Source organism: Phasianus colchicus, chromosome 1, assembly GCF_987193195.1.
Source record: "Phasianus colchicus chromosome 1, bPhaCol1.hap1.1, whole genome shotgun sequence".
Classification (NCBI taxonomy): Eukaryota; Metazoa; Chordata; class Aves; order Galliformes; family Phasianidae; genus Phasianus; species Phasianus colchicus.
Window position 1 is genome coordinate 62,573,080 of NC_143436.1, and position 23,181 is coordinate 62,596,260.

At 41.9% G+C, this 23,181-nt stretch overlaps 1 protein-coding gene across 4 annotated transcripts in view; it reads left to right on the forward strand.

The window, feature by feature from the left end:
• The window catches only part of BCL2L13 (BCL2 like 13), a 37,370-nt gene extending 17,833 nt beyond the window's left edge, over nt 1–19,537 (forward strand). For all 4 annotated transcript variants that reach the window (XM_031589892.2, XM_031589891.2, XM_090145492.1 and 1 more), the window contains 3 exons: nt 476–545; nt 7,057–7,200; nt 18,460–19,537. In XM_031589892.2, coding sequence (XP_031445752.2) covers nt 476–545; nt 7,057–7,200; nt 18,460–19,266 — 1,021 coding nt within the window. In that variant the 3' untranslated portion in view covers nt 19,267–19,537. The remainder of the gene's footprint in view (nt 1–475; nt 546–7,056; nt 7,201–18,459) is intronic.
• The last annotated feature ends 3,644 nt before the right edge of the window (nt 19,538–23,181 follow it).

A 23,181-nucleotide genomic window follows, 5' to 3' on the forward strand; every position in this document is an offset into this window, starting at 1 on the left:
TATTTGATCTTGGAGGAAAGAGAGTAATTTAATCATCCCAATTCAGAGAACCTAGGGGTGTGATAGATTTAAAATGAGAAGTCTTGTTGAAATGTCTACTGAAATACGATTTTTTTTGTGATCAAAAGTGCTATCTCTTGCAGCTAAATACTTGAACTCTAACATAATGTTAATGCTGCCAAGTGTGTGTTGGTTGGTAGCATGTCAGAGAACCTACTTATCTAATGTTCTTTAATTTGTAGACTATCAGATTTTTTAATACTCACCTAACCAGTTATTTGGAATTGTATAACTGGAAAAAGGTGATGCCTTCTTGCCCAACTGCTGGTGGTGAAACATGAGAATTTTTAGCTCTTGAAAATTACTTGCTGTAATATATGTGAAAAAACCTTATTATCAGAAAATTGAGAATTTTATTTTATTTTTGTTCTTTTGTTTCCTTTTATAACTTTCAGTGTTGGTTTAACTTCTGCAGGCCAGTAACATATCAAGAATATCGAGAGCGCACACAAGAGACAGCTGCACATGCCAGTGGATGGAACAAGGTATTAAATAAGTGGCTTTGACTTTGATATCTCTTGCATCAATTTGATGTCCACAATGTTTCTTGCAAGGGGCAGCTATACTTTACAGAGGACCAAAATTAAAAAGAACTCGCTTGTTTTTAGTGTGAAATAACATGTACTTTCTTAATAGGGGATGTAGGCATACTATGTAGCTTCTAGATAATTTAGCCAGAAGTGATTTAAATGACGTGTTAGGTCAATCTTCCTTTATTACAGTAAAATGAAATGTTGCTTGACATGATTTTTGGCAATAGTTATTAAAAAAAATAATAATTAATTTCCAAAGATGTTTATTGTTCTAGCAGTTTCAAATGCAATCTGAGACTGTAATGTTTTCATAACGTTTGTCTACCATTTCTTTGCTTCCAACTCAGGCTTAAAATAAAATTGCTAGCATCCTCACAGTATTTCAATTGTTCATAATATGTAAGGAGAGTGTGTGCATACCTGGTTTCAGGAGTAGTTGTCTCAAATGACACACTTTTTTACTTTCTTTAGAACGTGAAGATTTGTAAGCAAACTGCCTTGTAATAGCTTGAAAGTAGAATGAGTAGAATTACTATCCCCAGATTCATCTTTCACTAATCATTCCAATTCATAATATTAGTTATTTTCTGACAGGTTCAGTGTGCGTCAGAAAAATAATGAAATAACTATTTGCAAACTTAATGACAAATTGAATGTTCAAACTTAGTCTCAAAGTTAAAATAGAGCAAGAAATCTTTTTAAAAAATAATTTAATTTCCTTAACTAGATTTCACTGTTTACTTCAGAAAACTATCATCTGAGAAAGGGTGTGGGCACTTTTAAGGCAGTTTGTTAATGTTGCTTGACAAGTTCAAGCCGATGGCTATGGCAATTATAATTGCTGTGCTTGCTTTCAGTTTGTTGTGTTGTGATTCATAACATATTAGTGAAAGCAACCATGAAATCTGTTTCTCAAGGAGGTGCTTTAAGATTGTACCTTTTACTTTCCACTTGATGGAGGAAGTGGATGGAACTTTGTTTGTTCCCTACTGCATCTCCTCTTGCAACTGTAGCCCTGGGTAGATTGATTTGGAGATTTATGACTCAACCTCCCTTGCTGTTGCATTTGTGCAACATGTGTTCTTGCAGACAGCTTTTGTTCTTTGTCAGCTTTTGATGGAGAGGATTAGCCAGAAGGTTTCTTTATCATCATCTTTACTTACCTGTAACATTTGTTGCAGTCCACAAGCAAACTTGAGTGGAAATTTTGTGTAGTAGTACAGCATCTGTTTAGATTGTTTTTGTGGTAGCTTGATGCTTCAGGAATGTTTAGCAGTTCCTTTAATAATACTTGTTTTGAGGAGATGGAACATATTTCTTCAGTTTCATTTCCTTTTAAATTCCTTTACTGACTTAAGCAGAGCCATGTTTTATAACAGAAAAGATCTAGGTACCTTTCCTCCAACTTTAATGTAACTTAATTCTCAATCTAAAGAAGAAGTTGTTGGAAAAAATAATAAAAGTAGCAAGAAATAGACATGCAGTGTTAAGTCTAATTAGCAGGCATGTGTAGCAGCAAAATGAAGTGGTGCTGGCCTTGGGTCTGTGAACATATGAAAAATATGCATTTAAACTGACTACCAGAAGACTTGTCTGCTCTTGAAAATTTACTGATATATTTCTGTAAGAACTTAGGGGTGTGGGAAGCAGTGAAGATTTGTCCTTGGCATGACTACGTTAAGAGGGGAAAGACAAATTAATAAGTTGATAGTATTTAATAGTGAAAAAGATGAGAGAAAGGAAGCAGGAAACAGTACTCCTGTTAGAAGAGCTATTTATGGATAGTTTCCTAACACTTCTTCAGGTTCTACATAAAGGTGTATCTCCTGTTGAACTTGTTTTTGTCAGTTTGCTAAGAATGATGCAGAAAAACTTTTCATCATTCCCTGTTACGTGCTCCTGGCTATTACATATCCTTCAATTGCTTGGCTGGAGCAGAAACTGAAAATACACAATAGTTGTGGCAGATGAGAAAGGGTTAAAAATCTAAAAGGATTTCCCACAGATAGACTTTTGGGTGGTACATCTGTGATGTACCCAGATGTCTATGCTTTTTGTAGCCTACAAATGAGAATCTCACTTCAAATTTCCAACTCTTTGCTGTTGAAAAGAAAATTGCATGGCCCCTTGAAGCAACTTGGACTTGGTGAGGAACCTAAGTTAGAATTAACTGCTGTGATTTCACTTGTTATCAGATCTTGTGTTTATTTGTGCATGTGTGTGTATAGGTATCTTTCATTGTATATGTTTATATAAAAAAGCTCCTCCTATTTAATATATTGACTGTGATGTGCTCAGAGAGCCACACCAATCCCGTAATGGCACAGTATCTCTGTGGCACAAGGCAGATCCAAAGCAGTCCTTGCAAATCTTACCTGATGTTATGTGTATGTAAGACACAGTATAAGGTAAGCATATACTTCTGGGTAGGTATTGCATTAAAATAGTGATGTTAGTTAGTTGCAAGTTGAATGTGAACGAGGCTTGATCTGCCTCGTTTACATTTGGGAAGGAGTCATTTTTAATCATGCTAATTTTCACAGAACCTGTTCATTATGCAGGAACATAAAGAAGATGCTTTGAGATGTAGCTGTTCTTTTTACCATTTTTAAATGTGGACCTTTTCCAGAGAGCAGTGGTATATCTGAACTGCTGAAGGGTTACGATTAATTTACAAGAACTTGTCAAGTAAAGGAATATTTTCAGTCACTAAAATGTGAACATTCATCTCAGTAAGAAAATATTGTTGGGTAAACATATGCGTAGAAACATCTGTTCATCCACTGACATCCCACAGAAGCAAAGTTTACCTGTGGAAATTTGAAGCACAGGTTCTCAGTAATAGAATTTCAGAAGGGAAAAAAAAAATACTTCATGTGTTTCTCAGAAACTGCGATGTGGAAATAATGGATACAGTGATGGATTCTGTAAAGAAAAGGTTAAGGCTCTCTTTAAAATAAAACCAAGCTAATACCAAATTTAGAGGGGATTTGTGTTTCTGTAATAAATGTATTTTGAAATTTGGTAGTGAAACACTTCACTGTTGAGGTTTTTATGCTATGCTTAATATAGAATAGTATGTGAATACTCAAAAAAAAAAAATAAATCCCATTAGTGTGCATCAGATAAAAGGATGATGAGTACTGAAACTGAGAGTCAGCTGAGGTAGTAGGTAGGTTAGCAGTCATCTTACTGACGTTGTTTTATTAATTGTTGATTCCCATTAATCAGTAAGAACTAATTTTGTAAATAGTAAGGTGAATTTTTCTGTTGAAATAGTCAGAAGATGCACGGAAATGGCAATTACTTTTGATGCAACTTCAAAATCTTTTTGGAATATTGTACTATTTAATTTTCGTTTTGCAGACATTTAGATTGCAGTACTGTAGTGAGGGATTACAAAAGTGTAATTGGCAGAATTTTTTCATTTATACAATCAGAGATCTTCTGATAGTAACTTTTTTTAAATGATTCCCCAGAAATTTTCTCCTGCCAATTGTTTGCTGGCTTGCTCTGTTTGATTTTGTCTTTGTGTTTCTTCAATCAGAGTATAAATAGCTTCTAGTACGCTTTCCTATGTGTACTGGTGGAGTGAATTGCAATTGCTTTGAATTGTTAAGGGTCCATTTTAGCTGTGGTCTGGTTTAAAACTTATCACCATTCACATAGCTACTGTTAAGTACAAAAAGCTGCAGTTAGCCTTAGTGGGAGTACTGTGAACCTGATTAGTTTGCAAACCTGGTCTCCCTATTGCTGATCTTCTAAGATAGAAGTCTCAGTAATCTCAATGGGAAAGAAAAAACAGTCTGTATTTGTTGGTCTGCACAAAATTGAGTATCAGTGTTTGAATTTGGTCCTTAGCTGTAAAGGCCTATGAAGGACTCTAAATTTGGGAGGAATGGGTAGATTAGATATTTAAGTTGGCAAAGGAAGAAAGCAGTAGTTTGAGCTCTCTTCATTTCCTAAGCAGCCTCTTTTTCTTTTCTGCCTTTGTTTCTTTCCCCTTCAGCTTAAAGTAAATGCCAAATATTTTGAAATTAAAATCTTCATGCTGTTGTAGAATTAAGTGGATGCACACAAAGCTTACCTAGTCCTGACAGCATGTTTTCTTTTCTTTAATCCAAAAAGACTGAAGTTTCCTCTGATGCTTACCTCACCTTGACCTGCTCCTTATGTTTATTCACATAGCTGTAAGCCTGCAGCTTTTCTGCCTCTGATTCAAGGTTAATTACAAGAAATTAAAAAAAACAACAACAACAACAAAACAACACCAGGCAAACAAACCACAAAGCTTTTAAAATTCAAATACTGTCTCATTTCTAGTTAAGTGAATGAAGCGTTAACTATTTTTCCCAGAACAATAATGTTACCTGTCCTCTGTAGTATTGGACTCTCTCTGTTTTTAATCAATTGGAATGTCTGAAATTTATCAGATTACAGGCATTTTTAATACCTTATCTATTTTTAGGGATCCATCTGAATGTGACTCCACCATGGATTTAGTACAAATGTCAAACCTAGCCAAGTGCCCACTCTTATGCTGCTTCTTGCATTGCTTCTTTGATTCCCAAGGTGTGATTTCTGGGAACAATAATGGAAGATATTTACACAAAAGAAGATCAGGCTGAAGGAGGAGACTGGAGAAGGAAGGGGCATTTGGAGTTCAATCTGAGCAAACGTATTAACCTGGATCTACCTTGTGTGGGCAGGAAACAACGTTCTGATTTGCAGTGTTCTAATGATCCTCTTCAGCATTTACAGGGAATAGAAGTACAATGCATTTGTCACAAACTAAATGCAGTAAAATTAGTAGTATTTTCTCTTGTATGGTAATAAAGCTTTTTCAGATGCTAATGGCTTCAGTTCATACCAGTTTTTCCTGAACTTGGCAAAGTACAGCATAAACTTTGCCCAGAGGGCCACTCGCATGAAGAATAAATGCAGAGTTTAAAAGTTCAACTGTGTGTTGTTTAGGCAAACAACAACATAATTTCAGAAGGAAGCATCTAGAACTGTGTTATATTAAGGAGGTGAGTTAGTGCATTTTCCAGAGGCATTCACACTTTGGTTAAGGCTGTACATTCTGTTAAACACAAAAAAGATTGGAAGGAGAAGAAGAGGTAGGAAAGAAGGCAAGGATTTCTGTACAAAGTAAATTTGGCGTAGAAGAAAGAGTTCAAAGTTAGAGAGGCCTGTGTATTTAGCACTTGAACTAGGCTTGTAATCTTATTCTGCTGTGAGGAGTTCATGAAACCGTAGAATACCCTAAGTTTGAAGGGACCCATAAGGATCGAGTCCAACTCCTGGCTCCAGCGTAGCACCACCCAAAATCCAAATCCTGTGTCTGAGAGCAGTGTCCAAATGCTCCTTGAACTCCGACACTTGGGGCCGTGCCCACTGCCCTGTGCAGCCCGTTCCATGCCCACCACCCTGTGGTGCAGACCTGTCCCTCACCCCCAGCTGCCCTCCCCTGACACAGCTCCATGCCGTTCCCTCGGGCCCTGTCGCTGTCACACAGAGCAGAGCTCAGCGCTGCCCCTCCGCTCCCTGTGAGGAGCTGCAGCCACCATCAGGCCTCCCCTCAGCTCCTCTGCTCTGAGCAAACCAAGGGGCCTCAGCCACTCTTTACACATCTTGTTCTGCAGGCCCTTCCCCATCTTCATAGCCCCAGACTGCACCCAGAGCTCAAGGTAAGGCCGCAGAGCAGAACAACCCCTCCCCTTGCCTGGTGGCAGTGCTGGGCCTGATGCACCCCAGGGTGTGGTTGGCTTTTGTAGGTGCCAGGGCACATTGCTAACTCGTGTTCAACTTGCTGTCGGCCAGAGACCACAGTGTGTGGGGCTTCTCTCCTTACATACAGCTAGGATTGCCCCTTCCCAGTTTCAGAACCCAGTGCTTGCCAATGTTAAGCATCACAGAGTCTGGCTGCCATCTTGATGCAACTCCATTTCTTTTTATAAGCGTTTGAGCCCAAGTTATTCGGTTATGTCCTGTCTGAAAGCAGAATGTAAACTTCTAAAAAGACTGTCCAATGTAATGCATCTATTAAAGAATGAATATGAGTTTGCCGTTAGAAAACAATTTGGGTGCATAGCATTTTAAACAATAACATTGCTTTTTGTCTCTTCTGATGTTGAAAGTTCTGGACCTATTCTTGCTTCTTTTTACCTGAATCTTGTGTTGTGGAAACATGGTAATCAAGAAGCTACTGCAGTCCTGTTCTGTGAAACTGTCAAGTTACACTGTGATGTTTTGCTTTTCAGATTTAAGTGCTCCTTTCCTACTGTTTTGTATTGTATTTCTGTATCCTGTCTTCACAAAAATGGCACATGTAGTCCCCTGATAACTTTGAACTTCCAAATTCAGACCATTTCTGTAGGTCACATAAGTTCTTCTGTTTTACCTGCCTCAGTAGTATTGATAATGTTCTCTGAATTTTTTTGTAATTCTTGGTTTTTTGAAGGTCTTGGTGCCCCTGGTTCTGCTACAGCAATTTCTGATGGAGTTAACCAGAAGAGGCCAGGAACCACTGAGTGCACTTGTGAACTTCGGAGTGACGTATCTAGAAGACTATTCTGCAGACTATATCATTCAACAAGGAGGTTGGGTAAGAAGATAAAGTTGAATTGCCATGTTTTGTTCAAAGCTTATTTCTAAGCATGGTGCTAGCATTGAAGGCTAAGAGCAGTTGATGGGAATAAGTCTATGAGAGGGTGCCTGAGGAAGGGAAAAAAAAAAAAAAAAGGCGAGAGGTTAGAAGCATATTGTTCATGCAGTTGGAAAGGGGTCTCAGGCAGTAATGTATTTCACTTCTCTACCCTAAGGCAGAACTGACTTTTACGCATTTGTTGCTTCTGTTGACATTAAAGATCTATGTGATTGGATGTCACAGTTTCCCCAGGCAGTTTGTTCCAGTTCTTTGCATGTCTGGTTTGTTAAATTGCTGTTGATATAGAAGATGCCTTCAGAAGTAAAATAATAAATAGTTTTCATACACTGCATGTTGAGATGCTAATACACTGCCGCATGGTTGAGCTTTTGTTTGAATGCTCTTTCCTGTTAATATACAGAATTGCATTTAAACGCAGATACTCTTAGCAAAAGAGATACTATGCCTGAGAGCATCATCTTTTTAATCTTGTCTGCATGCTACAGTGACTGATGGAAATGGTATATGCTTTTTTTTCCCCTCTTAAATTTCAGAGGGTTTTTAGCAGATAAGTAATAGGGGAGTACTTAGTACAGAAATGCCAAGAGGTACAAATTTATTTTTAAAATAAGTGACAAAGTAGCTAACTTAGATTGAATTTTACATAGGAACAATCAAGATCTCTTTGTGCTGCATTTCCTTGTGGAAATCTTTAGATTCACGGTAACCAATGTTCCTGAGTCATGGCATGCTAAGCAAGTTACATTTTAAAATCCATCAGATAGCTCACAGCTGTTGAGCTGTGTCTTGAAGGCAGAGCTGTGCTAAAGGAGGTTGAGCTTTAGATTACTGGGTTTGGGAGGGATACCAAATTTGAATGGAATTAATCTGGGATTAGGAAAATGCAAGTTGATTTATTATAAAAAATAAAGCTCTTCAGGAAAACCCAGTGATTAAAAAGCATTAGTAGGAGAAATCTCATTTGAATTGCACCTCAGATTTCATGAGTTTACCTGAAATTTTCTGTAAGAGTAGTTCCAGAATTTCTGTATGTCTGTACCTCCCTAAAACCCTTCACTTATTGTGAATAATAGTTTTCAAAACCTCTGGGGGGTGGGGTGGGAGGGTGGAGTGTTTATCTTTAATGGACAGAAAAACCGAACAGCATGCATCCAAATGACCTTGAGTCACTGATAAATGCATTTCCATTTCAAAGTCTTTTTCTCACAGGGAAGGCACTTACTTTTGACTGTTGTGGTTTAAGCTGGCAGGTGGCTGAGCACCACACAGTCTTTTGCTTACTCCTTCCCCTTCCCAGTGGGGCGGGGGAGAGGATCAGGAAAAAAAAGGTAGAACTCGTGGGTTGAGATAAAACTATTTACTAGGATAGAGTAAAGGAAAATGATAACATTTATGACAATATATTTGTGTATGTATGTTATATATATATACACACATATGTATGAATGTATATAACAAGTGTTGCACAAGCAATTGCTCACCACCCTCTGACTGATGCCCACTGAGCAGCAGGAGAGAGAGAGAGAGAGAGAGAGAGAGAGAGAGAGAAATGAACCCCCACCCCCTTCAAGACTGCTTCTGCATGATGTCACATGGTATGGAATATCCCTTTGGCCAGTTTCAGTCAGCTGTCCTAATTCTGTCCCCTCTGAACAACTTGAGTCCTTTGCTGAGTATGGCCTTGGCGCTCCACAGCACTGCTAGCAGCGACTGTAAACAATGGGTGTCATCAACATTGTTTTTCCTCCTAGAACCAAAATATAGCATTATACCAGACACTCTAAAGAAAACAGTTTCATCCCTGCTGAAACTAGGACATCAACTTTAAGAGGAGCGGGTATTAGTGTTATTTTGTCTTTGTGGTTTTGTTTTGTTTTTTACCTCAGGAAGGCAGTGATTTGTTTTCTAGCCCCCATGTGAGGCCTGCTGTAAACATACTTAATACAGCACAAAGCCTCTGAACACAGCAGCTTTCCAGCATGGCCTCTGAGGGAGGGGGATGTGCTTTGTGTTTGTGTGACTGTGCATGTATGTACAGATCTGGGTAGTCTGCGTTTAATGGGCTACAAACTTGCCTGTATACATCCACTCAGGCATAAAATCAGACTGACATAAGCGGTGCAGCAAACAAGCCAGAGCTATTTTTGAAACAGCAAAAGAGGCGAGGAAAAAGGCAAGGTGATGAAAATCCTTTCCAACTGAATTAATGTAGCCACACTAACCCTTTGTGAGTTGTTGTGGGTATGGGGCTTCAGGCCCACCTTGTATGCAGTTTTACTTGGAGAAAGGGAATGTATGGTTTTACTGTCTTCTGTTTCCTGTAAGGAGAATGTTCATTTCTATAGGGTGACACGTTTCTCAGTTTGTTCTGAATCTGTGGGATTGTATTCTGGGAACGTCCGTGTGAAGGGCAGGGAGTGGAAGATGCGTGTTTTTGAGCAGGGCTGGGGGAGAGCTGCACAGCAGGCTGGTAGCTGTTACGCAAGTGTTTTGAATTCATAAGTGAGGCATCTGCCACAGGAGTGCTGTGTGCCAGATCAAGCTGTCAGTAATACTTTGCTAGTGCCATAAGGGCAGTGTATAAACCTAGGAGTCTTTGGTGATTTACAGCGTTATGACAGTAAGAGATTTGGGTTTTCCATTACTTCAAACACGCACTTCTTACATGTGACAAGTATTTTGCTTAAAACTCTAAAGATACCAGAGCAGCCTACCTGGTGTTTTGTAGATGTGGAGCAAAGGAGAGCTTTACGGGAGCCTGTTTTTCTGCGGTGGACTGAAAAATGTTCTCTTGCATCCCTTGGCACCGTGTAATTTGGGATCCTCCTCAGTTTTTTGAGTGAAGCCTACCTTTGACAGAAGAAAAGTAGTTAGTGGAAAGAGCAGGGGCTAGCTGAGCCTGTCTTCTTTTCAAGCTGTTCTGCAGAGTCAGAACATTATGGAGTTGCATCATCCATTTGCTGTATAACACTGCTGCTGCTGTAGCACTTGAAGAGCTCCTGAGATTCTGCCTGCATATGGGGTTTCAAGCTATTTTATGGGCTCAGGAGCCTTGTACATCCAGGAAAGCATCTGACCAAGGATGATGGACAACAGTTATGAGATGCAAAATTGCTAGCTCAAGGGAATAAAGATAGAAAAAATCAATCTTAGGGAAATACATTTCAATAAATCAACGTGGCTTGTGAGAAATGGGAAATTTGAGATGCTAGCTGTAAAGCCTCTAAGGTGAGAAGTATCTTTTGGATTTTTTTTTCTCTGTCATGTAGAGATGTAGTGATGAGACGTGTTGAGCAGTGAGTGTTCCTCTCCCGTTCTTTCTTCAGGCACTAAAATTTTTATTTCCTTAATTGTTAAATTAAAGGAGTGGGACTGGGTTGTAATGATTGCTTAGTAGGAGAATGGCTGTCATATTTTCACTCCGAAGTGTGTATGATATTTTGATATTATGATTCTGGCTGTTGTGTTGTGTAAGACTTCTAAAAGAGCTGCCTGTCTTCAGTGTGCTGCGTATTGTGTTTGGATGCAGCTGTCACATAGATGTCAATGAATGAAGAGCTGAAATGACTACTCCATCTGGGTTACAATCTCACAGATTTGTGGGTAGCTGCAAGCTGTGTTTAGAAGGTCATAGGAAAGCAATGTAATCTTGCTTTCTTCTGGACATTCTCTGTTTTACACCAGCTGCAGTGAATGGTTTTGCTGCAGCACTAGCATTTACTCTGCTTGACTTTATGTACGATCTCTCTTTAGAGCAAAAACATTTGGCATTTCAAGTGCACTGAATAGCTGTGTGAGGATATTTCTTTCTTTCTGTGTGACACATTTCTTTCTTCTGATGCTGTTTTGATCCCAAATGAATCCTAGAATCCAGTTTCCTTAACATTTTGAACCAACATAAACCAATTCCCAGCTTGATTTGGCAGTAATTTCATTCTTCTGTTTCCAGAGACCAATGTTAGGGCTCAACAAACTGACGTGCAGTGTACACATTCTCCCCTCCCATCTCCTCCTATCCCCTCCCTTTCCCTCCTCTTACTTCCCCTCCCTTTTTCCTCTGTCTGACTTCTCCAGGACTGAATGCTGCTGCATCAGAAGCAATTCTTGGTCTCCTGCAAAAGTGCACAGTAAGGCCAGTCAGTTGGTAAGGTTTTTTTTCCTCTTCCTTTCCCATCCCTCCTTCCAAATAATTTGTTTCTTCTCAAGCTCTGTATATTATGATTTTTAGTGGCTAGATTTCATATATCTGAGGATGTATATAAAGAGGAAAAAGCATAAGATTACTTGGAAGCTAGGTGCTTTTTCTCAGGTTCACTCTCCTGTTACAAGCCTACCTGCTTTTCAGTTGCTTGAAAGATGTGAAATAAGTGCACGGTGAGGCTCAGCTGGTAACCTTTCTTCTCTCGATGGGAGGCTGGTATTTGTATTTTTGACCATAGCTGAAATTGTCTCTGCCCTCCCACTGTTCATGTCTCAGGATGTTCAGATCTGAATTTGAGTTTGACTAGTCATTGCATGTGTTGAAGATGATAAATTTCCTTGAAGTATGCATAGTGTTAACAGTTTTAAGCTTTAGAAGGGCCATTCTTTCTCTCCTCTGTTTTGGTTTGGGATTTTCTGCTGTTCTTGACATTTTCTTCGCTGCTGTTGATCGAATAATCTGTGTGCTGGAGTCTGTTAACTGTCTGGACAAGGGTAAAGAGGCACTTGTCATCCTGGGGAAAGGAGGCAGGCAGCTTGTGCAACTGGAGTGGCAGTCCAGGTGTCTGCCTTGAGAATGACAATGCAAAAACAGACAGACCTGCTACGCTGGAGGAAAGAGAAGAAAATTTAATACGGTAGAGATGCAAGAAAGGGCAATCTAATTAGAGAAGTTTTATATAGGAGTTTTCCTCTCAAAATAATTATAGTTTATTTCTTCTTGGAAAATGGCAATGAAATATACACTTTTGTTTATGTGTAACTTCTTTAGTACAGGAACAGATTTTTTTTAGGCACTGTGGCTGAAAGAGAAGGAACTTAAATGGCGAATGACTGAGCAACTAGCTCTCCTTTTCTTTTTTCTTTTCAACAGCTTCAAATCAGTCTGTCTAAAGAAGTCGTCTCTAAATTACTGATTTTACTTCAGCATACACAGCTAAGACTAAAACCTTATAAGCTGTTGCTTTGGAATTGGCACTCTGCGGGTAGTAGAGGTTATGCTGGAGGGCACGGAAAAGTAATAGGATCATTTCTGCAGGCTGTTCTAGCCAAAACAGTCCTTGATGGGGATAAAAGTAGTGTCTATAATATCACAGTGTGGTTTTGTTTGGTTCAGATGAACAATTGAGTCTCTTTTTTTCCCCCCCCATTCTTTTAATAGAAAGTTTTAAGTCTGATACAGTTCTGTTTGTGTATTCTGCTCTGTTTTTCTTGTCTCCACCTATCTTGAGTTTCATGGAGATGAAACCTACAGTGAATGAACGTCTCAGGGGCTTTTAATGCTACTATTATATTTGAACCATTTTAGACCTGAGGTTTGTGAGCTCATACTCTCAGCTCTGGTGAAACTTGTTACTGTGGGAAATTTGCTTATTTCATCAGAGGGAGCTCTCTTGGGATTCCAGGACGTGGGCAAGTTCATAATTCATTGCCTCCTGTTTTTCAGACACTAGATTTTAAGCACAAATGCAGCTGATGGTTTCCTATTACTTATACTGCTGCTGTGACACTGATGTGTGGAAAAAAAAACTGAGCCTCATCTTGTTTCTCTTTGATAAATTATGTTACAAGGTAAAGCGTATACTCCAGCCTGAGGAACTTCCTAGCTATGTCGAGTGTTTTGAATTATTTTTATCATAATAAATATTGCTGTTCTGGAACATTCCACTTTCTAACAGCATTTTTTCCTGTACTGCAAGGGGTTTTCTTGGGGATTTACATAGAATCTCAGAATGGCTTGGGTTGGAAAGGATTGAAAGATCACCCAGTCCCAACCCCCTGCCATGGGCAGGGCTGCCACCCAGCAGCTCAGGCTGCCCAAGGCCCCATCCAGCCTGGCCTTGAATGTCTCCAGGGAATGGGCATCCACAGCTTCTCTGGGCAGCTGTGCCAGGGCTTCACTGCCATCATTGTGAAGAATTTCTTCCTTTTATCCAATCTAAATCTTTTGTCCTTTTATTTAAAACAATTGCCCCTTGTCTTATCACTGCAAGCCCTTGTGAAAGATCTTTCCATATTTCTTATAAGCACCCCTCAAATACTGGGTGGCCACAATGAAATCTCCCTGGAGCCTTCTCCTGGCTGAACAAGCCCAGCTCTGTCAGCCTTTGCTCTTAGAAGAGGTGCTCCAGCCCTCTGATCATCTTCATGCCCTCCTCTGGACCCGCTCCAACAGCTCCACATCTTTTTTGTGCTGGAGGCCCCTGGATGCAGTACTGCAGGTGGGGCCTCACAGGGCAGAGCTGAGGAGGACAATCCCCTCCCTCTCCCTGCTGCCACCTCTCTGTTGATGCAGCCTAGAACACAGTTGGCCTTCCAGGCTGTGGGTGCACACTGCTGCCTCATGTCCAGCTTTTCATCCACTGGAACATCCGAGTCCTTTTCTGCAGGACTGCTCTCAGTCCATCTAGTTGTAGAGATAACAGGAAAAAGGCAGCATAGTGGTAGAATAATTTCTTCTTTTTCTCCCACAAGGTGGCACTCCTCTCTGATCCATATGCACAAAATTTTTCCTCTTTTGGACAAAATCAATATTTGGGGTGTATTGCTGGCTTGCTTGGCTCTACGGCTTTTCTGGGTCTTTTTCTTTGTGTTTGAGGTTTAATTTCAAATGATTTGCCTACCCAAACCATTCCTTGTACAAACAGTCAGCTGTTGAAACTGTAGACCAGTCAAGCTTTTCAGAACATTAAAACACAAGTAAAATCTCTGTGTTTAAAGTTATGGGGAGGTGATGTGAAGGAAATGGTATAATACTGGTCAAGTTGGTGATAACCTAGGGGACTTAATTTTGTCTGGTTTCCAGTTCTTAAACACCTAATCTCCTCACAACTACTAATTTCTAGTCACAGCTTCTGCAGCAATTAGAAACAGTCATTTTAGATGCATTTGCTCTTGTGGACTTACAAGACCGGGCTTTTGAAGTCTTCTCTAAGGTGCAGTAAGTGCTCCTTTAGGTGCATTAATGGGTATCTCTTTCCATTCTTTAATAACACCTCCTTTACAGACATAACACTGTTTTTCTAGGGGAAAAAAAAAAAAAGTTGTTTTTGAGACGATCAGAATTTAATTTGAATACCTATTTCCACTAGAAACAGCTGCACATAAATGAGATTTAAATTATTATTCTGGTAAATAAGATCATCTTTTCTTATGCACTGTTGAAGTTTTTGTTGTATAGCAGAAATAACTACCTTAGTTAGTAAGTCAGCTTGTCTGTATGAAATTAATAACAGACTAATTAGAAGACTGTGAAAAACAGTACTGTTGTCATGAGCATCAGTTTCTAGGTCTTGAATTTTTTTTAATTTTTCTGTTTACTGTCTTGAAATCATAATTGAAACCGATATGATTTTAAGTAGGAATTTCTGACTGTATGTTAAAGGTTGGTAGTGTTCTGGATCCACTACTGAGATTGATTTTTAGCAAAGTTCTGATTACTGATGCTTGCATAGATCCCCATAGATCAGGTACAGTGATTGGTTTCTGGAGCTCCAATTTATGTCTGCAGAAAGTACCTCAACAGAACTAAGTTTATCTTTTCCTCAAGGCTGCTGCATGTGCTGTAGACCATCCTGCTTATGTTCAAGCTAAGAGGGGAACTGTATGGTTCTCCTTCCCCTTACCATGACTTGTGCCAACTCTTCCCTCAAGTGGCAGTAGCTGGAATCGAGAGTGGTGGTGCAGCCTGGTGCAGTGAAGGACGTCCTCTGGCTTCTGTGTAAGATTGCTGGAGGAAAAACACTCTGAGTTCACAGGTGTCCCAGCCCTCATTTAAAAAAGCACAACTTGGATTTTTCTGGTTTGGAGCAGTAGATGATTCCTTCATTTACAGTAGATGAAGCAGATAAAGAAAGACATACGTACATTATTTACCATTAAATCAAAACATTGTGGCTTACATAAGGCCCAAAGTTATTAAAAATCCTTCCAAATGTTCCGTCCTGTCCTGAATTAATCTGTTTCTGGGAGCTTTGCTTCTGGGTCACATCTGCAGATAAATCAAGAGAACTGTCCTAAATGTCATTCAGTTTTTATTGCAGCTGCTTTAAAAGAAAAAGACAACACACACAAATTCAAACCCCAACCAAATCAGCAGTAAATCCTGGCTTTATCCTCTTAATTTGCTGAATTAACTCTTAATTCAGCTCAAGAAACGTTAATCATCTATCCTAAAGAATGTTGGACTGCTGGACTTCTCAATTAAAACTTCATAAACTTCTAATGAACTAGTGGAATTATGCATTGACGCTCAATATGTTGGCTTTCCACCTGGTTTTCACTGTTGGGCAATCACTTTCTTCAGGTTTAGAGAGTTCTGTCCCCGAGGCACCGACATGAAGGTGAAATTGTCTGTGACGACTTGCTGCAGAAAGGGCTCACCTGGGCTTTATAAGGCTCTGATTTATAGGGAGGCAGTCACTGATCACTTCCTTTTCAGTAAAGCATGAGCCTCTTAGGCTCATCCATTCTATGAAGGCAAGGTGGATGTGTGGTTTGTACATGAAGGCTTCTCTGCCCATATTCCCCCTATGCTGTCTCTTCTTCATTCCTTTATCCTTTCCAAAGCAGTTTATCATGTTACTCCATGTTACGTGCACAGATCTTACCTGTGTTTTGAGAGTGATATCTCTCCACTTGAAAGTGCTTCAGCAAACCATATGGCAATTTAAAAACTGCCCCACCTCAGGAATAACTAATGCCTCATCCTTATATGTCAGTATTGCTTCCAGCAATCATAGCACACTGATTAAGGTATTTAGCTGGGTCTGGGGGAGCTGCAGGTCCACATGGTGGCTGTGATGGTACTTTGTGCCATTTGTTTGTTTTATCTTTGCCAAACCATTTGTGGGTGCCCCATGAAGAACAACCTCATTGTGGCTCTCACCTGCAGCATTCAGGCCCTGTAGATCTGGAAGCCTCTGCATTTACTCCCACTTCTTGGGTCTTTTCTTCCATTGCCCTTACATTACAATGCTGCTTGCTTCTTCCTCAGTGACAGAGCTCTGTTTTGGTTTAATGCTGTGCGGCACATTTGGAAAAAAAAAAAATGGGTTTCATAGTGAAGCACAACTTTTGAGAGGTACCAAAGTCCTGAGTTTTCAGTCACTGCTGTAGAAGAGAACTTGCTTTGGATTTGTTGGTGTATGTGGGGTGTACGACCACTTTATAAATGTAATGCTTTATTACTTATATATCTTTCTGAACCAAGACTTTGCATCCATCTTTTAACTACTTAGTGAAGGACCAGATCGCTTTCAGCCTTCCTCCTGAAGATTTATGTGTATCATTTCTTTGTAGAGTTTCTGAGCCTGTCACTGATCCAGGTGATCCATATAAGTATCCAAGCAATTTAAAGGAATTTATGAAGATAAGTTCCTTTAGTGTTCTGCCAATTTCTTCTTTTAGTGCGTAATTATCTTCCAAAAGTCCATGGGCCGAGAAGATGAGATTCAGATCCTGCCCTTGCCAAGATACATTGTGAAGTCTTTATGTTCCCAGTGCAGCCTGCAGTACAGGATGGCACTGTTGTACTGAAGGGTCCAGAAATGAGATCATTGAATTTGGTAAAATGGCAGGGTGTTGCTGGGGAATGAATAGAGAAACCTCACTCCTATGCTCACTCTGAGGTACGCTGACCCCTTTTCACAAAGTTTATTGATGTGGTGATAATTCATGCCACGAGAGATTAAAATGTTACTGCCCGTGAGCTCCCCAGATCTCTCAAGTCCCATTTCAGTGCTTTAGCCAGAGGTCCCTTCCTGCTGCATTTGCTCTTCAGTTAGTACAAGTGATGAACAGTGTTTGCTCTTTCTCTTCTGTGCCTGCATGCTCTGTTTAGTTCTGTTGGTGTGGAGATCCTTCCCCCTTCCAGAGGTTCTGTACAGGCAGAGCCCAGCCCCTCACGCTTCTCAGGGAAAGAGCACTTTGCTTCTGGCCTCGCTGCTATCAGCTCTGCTGATATGCCCACTGAAGGGTTAGAAACCATTCACTTGTAGGCACTGAATTCCTTGCGTGTTAGGAACTAAGTGATGACTGGGAGTTACCAAGGCTGAAATGCATTTTCCTTCTACTCTGGAAGCAGGCCACTGGGATAGATAGAGCATTTTTTGGCATCGGTGTGAGCAAGAGCAGCTGCTGGCTTCCATCTACCCTCAGTTGCACACTGGAGTGTCTTGGCAGACCTAACTGGAAACTGATTGGGTTTAAAAACAACTCACCAGGATAAACAGTGTGTTTATTTTTAATTTGGATCTGTTCCTCGTCTGATCACTGCTTGGATCCACACTAAGGTTGTGGGATAACCAAAGAGGTGTCTCGGTGCCATAGGTAAAGGACAAGCAGAACCAAGATCCAAATTCATAGATGTTGGAAAGGGTTTAAAAGAGGGGGACAGCTGCCTGGAGTGCTTTAGGAGAACTATTGATTGTGGAGTGGAGCAGGGAGAAGGAAAAATTATGGATTTTTTTTTTTCTTTCCAGTGCTTCATGTTATGATGGGACTGTACAGGAAACCTTGATCATTGTGAAAAGAATTTGTACTGGCAGGGCTGCCGTACTGTAGGAACTGGCAAAATGTTCAAACTGGTTTTGTTAGGAACAAGGGGGTAATCAAATCTTTGCTTCTGGTTTCACAGGCAAACTCTGGGGTTCCTCTTGGCCCCTAGCTACTGATTTTGTGTTTCACATCCATTTTAGGTTATTCTGTACCTAATATATTTTTCCACTTGTAATTTTCACCTTGAGACAAATCTCTTCTGTGGTACAAACTCAGCAACCCACCAGTGGCTAGTTATTCTGTTCTCTGGGTCTTCCAGTTGCATTGGCTGGGTTTTGTAGTCTCTTCCAAAATGTAGGTTAGACGAATCCTGCTCTTGCAGAGGCCCTCTCATTTTGCTGTTAGACTTTGTTAGATTTCCAGGCATCCTCTTCCTTCCCATACAGGGCACGTAATGCTGAAGCCATTGCTCACACATTGTGTCCTTTTCATTCATAGGGGACGGTCTTTAGTTTGGAATCTGAAGAGGAGGAGTACCCCAGCCTCATCGCAGAGGACAGTAATGATATCTACATCCTGACCAGTGACAACTCAGGCCAGGTGAGCCCCCCAGAGTCCCCGACGGTGACCACGTCGTGGCAGTCGGAGAGCCTGCCCGTCTCCCTGTCAGCAAGTCAGAGCTGGCACACAGAGAGCCTGCCCGTCTCCCTGGGGCCAGAGTCCTGGCAGCAAGTGGCCATGGATCCTGAAGAAGTCAAGAGCCTGGATAGCAACGGCGGGGCTGAAGAAAGGAGCGAGAACAACTCTTCCAACTCCGACATCGTTCACGTGGAGAAGGAAGAGATACCAGAGGGGATTGAGGAAGCAGTGGTGTCAGCGGTCGCTGCAGAGACCGTGCAGGCAGCGTTTCCAGAACCCCCTGCTTCTTTACAGGAAGTAAAACCTCAAGCTGAAATTGTTGCCGTAGAAAAAGCACATCCCTCTGCACGTCGTACAAAACAGGAGAAGGGAAAAGTGACCGAAGAGCTTGTTGAACCTGAGATCCCCGTGTTAAGTAAACCTGTCCCAAAGTTAACCCCATCGGAAGAAAAGGCTGCACCAGAACCTGAGAAAATACTGCTTCCAGGGGAAAAAAAAGTGGGGAAAGAGGGCCCTTTGGAAGAAATAGAAGAGAAATCCTCCACTGCAGAGGAGAAGCCTATCTTATTGCCAGAAGGGAAATCGATATTGCTGTATGGTGGGGCTGCTGCGGTAGCCATATTGGCTGTGGCAGTCGGAGTAGCGCTGGCGCTCAGGAAAAAGTAACAGAGCTCTCTTGAGGAGGAGGAGGGAGAGAGAGAAGCGAGCGCAATCCAATCGTTGTAGTTGTGTTACCTAAAGGTTGAGCTGCCTGCTGTGTAATTGGACATTTGAGTAATGGTGACGGGGTGAGGTCATTCAATAAGCCTCCAGCTATGGACAATCACGTTTTTAGTAGAATTGGGGCGGGGACTGGTTTTTCCTGATTAAAGTACAGGGGTATTTTTAAAAAAAAACAAAACAACACAAATAATAATAAATTCTGCAAATGTGAGAACTTAAGTGCAGGTGCTGAAGAACGGGGTGCTCGTACTCGAGGAACTGGAACAGAGAATCCCTGGGGAAGGGTAGAGCCAGCTGCTGCCAACCCCTGGAGTTTTTGGCTTCTCCGAGCGACTGCTGCTGCAGCTGTGCTGTCCTGTCACTTCCTGCGCTTCCCAAGCCCTTCCTAGCCCAAGTCCTGCAGCGAGAGGCTGGTCTCCTTCTGGCTCAGCTTCCTCTCAGGTACTGCACTGCTCCTTGTAACCTCGCAGGTTCCTCTTAAACCCCAGCGGGAGAGTGCTTCTTCTTACCTCTTTGCTCCCACCCGTTCTGGCCCTTAACAGTTTCTGAAGCCTCCATACAGATGCTGTGTCTCTGTAGCGGTACTCGCTCTGAGCACCCCGTGTTCTGCAGGGAGAGGTGCACACAGCACCTGCTGCTGTGGGGCAGGGTGGGAGGGCTGCTGCGCTTGGCTGGTCTGGGAATCCATTTGCCGTGTTCCTGCCCACCTCACTGCCACCCTTCAGATAGTGGAGTTGCACAGCTTACGCTGGACACGGTGCCATTTGGTAAGCACTTGGATACCAGAGTGTATTCAGCAAAGGTGTGGCAAAACTGTGTGCAAGGAAGGCCAATGCCTCCTGTGAGATTTGCAGGTTCAACGCTCTTCTGTCCTGTGTCATGCTGCAGTCTGTATTGTCTTTCACAGGTTAAGCACAGGGGTATGTAGTCCTACTGTGGTCTTGGCGACAGAATCCCACGTATATAAAGCAATGGATTCTAGTCACTAAGCAAAACAGCATTAAACACCTTTCCCTGTTTGCCCTTTCCCGAGCTGACCCGGAGTGTTGTGCAGTGCAGTTTCTTTTGCGACTCTGAATGTGTAACAGTTAGGTGACATTTGCAGGTTCACAAATGATGAGAATTTAGCTGTGGAAAAAGCAAACCCCTTTTCCTGCAGACACAACGCTTCAGGTGTGTGCAAGGAGAAGTCTTTAAGGCACTGCTGTACCAACAGAGCTGGCCACAAGCATTCCTTTTGGAGTATGTTTGTGTTCCTCCTGCTCTGTTCTGCAGCTCTATGTGTAAGGTCACAGATTGTCCAGGCAGAAGTAGTGATGCATCTCTGAGGGCTGATGCTGGCACCGTGGCTTAGAGCAGGTGGAGATAGGGGAAAGGAGACTTGGGATAATGTAAAAATCAAAATGTGAGCTTACGGTAAGCTTACTCTTCATAAAGCACAAAGACAAGGTACTTTATCTCTAAACAACCTTATCTAGAGTATTTCCTGCAATGAGCCTGTTTCTTAAGTGATCTGATGATCCAGAGATTTTTAGCATGATCTGTTTCAGCTTATTGTTGGTCCCATCCCTATCCCACTCACGCTGGTAGGTCAGTAAGAAGCTGGCAGAGTCTGGGGAATTCTTTGTTTAAAGTTTTTTGAGAATGGATTTTGTAGAAAACTTCTCAGGTTTGGATTTGTGTGACTTTGAGTGCTGAAAGGAAGGACTGTTACATGTGTACCCCTGCTGGGAGGGGAGCCCCAGCTCAGGAGCTGTAGATCAGCAGTGTGTGGGTCAGAGATGGCTTTTCTGCGTTTAAGAGGGAGCAAGCTGGCCTTAAAGTTAAATAAAACAAAAAGCAACAACAACAAAACCCAAAACATACTGTGTTGCAAAATGGAATTGACTTTGTATGCTCCTTTTGACATGTAAGAATGTGTACAGTTTTGCTTCATTTCACACCCAGCAGTGCTCATGGATGAATGATGTGATAGGTGAGGGCAGCTGCTTGTTGCCTTGTGGCAGGGCTGCTCTGTGGTCCCACAGGCTGGGATGGGGTTCCCCTCTACTGCTGCTTTGCTGATGGCTATTGTATCCTTGCTGTTCCCTGTGGGCATGGGACTGCTTTAACCCCAGCTGCATCCTCTCCTTTCTGAAGGCGAGGCATTGACATTGGGGAAGATGCCCCATCTGCAGCCACTCAGTGGGTTGTGTCCCTGGATCTGCTCTGAAGCACAGATGGATGTTTTGGACATGCTGGATAACTTGTGTGCATGTGAGGGGGTAAAGTCATTCTTTGGCTCTCCTCCTTTAGGTGGTTATATTGCTAATAGTGCAGGAGATGGGTGCAGGGCAGATGACAATACGTCTGCCAGGGAAACGTTTCTTACTGACACAAAGGGCCCAATGGAGCATTAAATAAGAAGTGTCTTCTCTCTTATACAGCAGCAGCAGCAGTAAGGAAGACAAATGCTTTGGGGATTTTTTTTAAAGCATTTTCATGGTGGGATGAAAGGCCTGAGTATGGGGTATTTCGCAGCATTTAGTGGAGTGCCAGCTGCATTTTGGTTGCTTGGCCCCTTCTTTACATACTTCGCATCTTTAGGGCCTTAGAGAAATATCTGACAATTCAAAAAGAATTTGTACCTTCTTCTTCCCCAGTCCCTATAACCTAAACGTGTTTAGACAGAAAGTCTGTCGTGTGTTCCCTTTCCCTCTAGGAACACTCCATTAGCTGGAAAGGTCTCTTACAGACTTGAGTGCTGAGCCTGTTGTGCTTGGTCAGCACTGGGGAAGTCACCAGAAGGTTGTGTAGCCTTAGCAACAGCGTTCTTATTGAGCTGGGTGCTGGGCTCCTTTCACTATTGCAGGTGTGAATTAGGGAATGGAGAGGCTTTCTCCTATCTTCAAGCACTCTGAAGTAATCCTTAAAAGCCTGGTCTGATTACCTTGAACTGGTTGAGGCAACCTCTCTTTAGTGGATCTCTTGCACTGGGCAAGGGCAAGGCAGCGGGCTATCTACTTATTAAAAAAAAAATAGCATCTAGAATTACTCTCACCTGTGTTACTTACTCCCTTCCCAAAAGTGCCTCAATATGTCCTTGAGTGGCCTGTACCTTAACAAAGTATCTACCTTAGACCCATTTGTTCTTCACCTTATCCTTGTCTGCAGCACATCCTCAAGCTGAGATGATAAAACAAAGGGCTGGACCTGCAAAAGGTGTGGACTGCTGCACTCTGCATGCCTCTGTGCACAGCTGAGAGACCTGGCTCGGAAGCCACAGCCTGAGCTAAACACATAGGGAACTACAGTGGGTAGCATACTAAATAAGGAGCTGTCAGGAAAACAGCTTTTGAGATGAGGTGAAGCTTAACTTTTAGTTGTACTTAACTCTAGGCTCTGCTCACCTGGGCGCTGGGGCTGGGAACTGGGGAAGGTCTTTTCTCAGAAAACAAACCTGGAACAAGAACTGAAACCTGGAGTCCCACCCTCCTGTTGCAGCCATGTGCTGCGTGGGAGCATGGTGAGGGGATCCAGGCTGCTGGGCCATAGCATGATACAGCTGTGCCAGCTGCTTGGCTCAGCTGGAATTGGAATAGGGTGAGTAGGATTCTCAAGGAGTTAAATAACTTGGCTGCCCAGAATACTGAAGATGGCTGGTGCCTAAAATACTTGGTCTAATCTCATGATGAAACAAGCCAGAGATGGCAAAGCAACCCAGGCTGCAGGCTTCTGACCGGTCAGATGTCAGTCCTTAAGCATCTGCCTGCTCCAGGTGCTCACCAGTCTGAGCAGCAGCTCCTGGCAGTGGAAGTGTGGTCTTTTCAGTATTGCATCAGGGTTTGGACAGCAGCAACTTAACTTCAGGATGCTGTG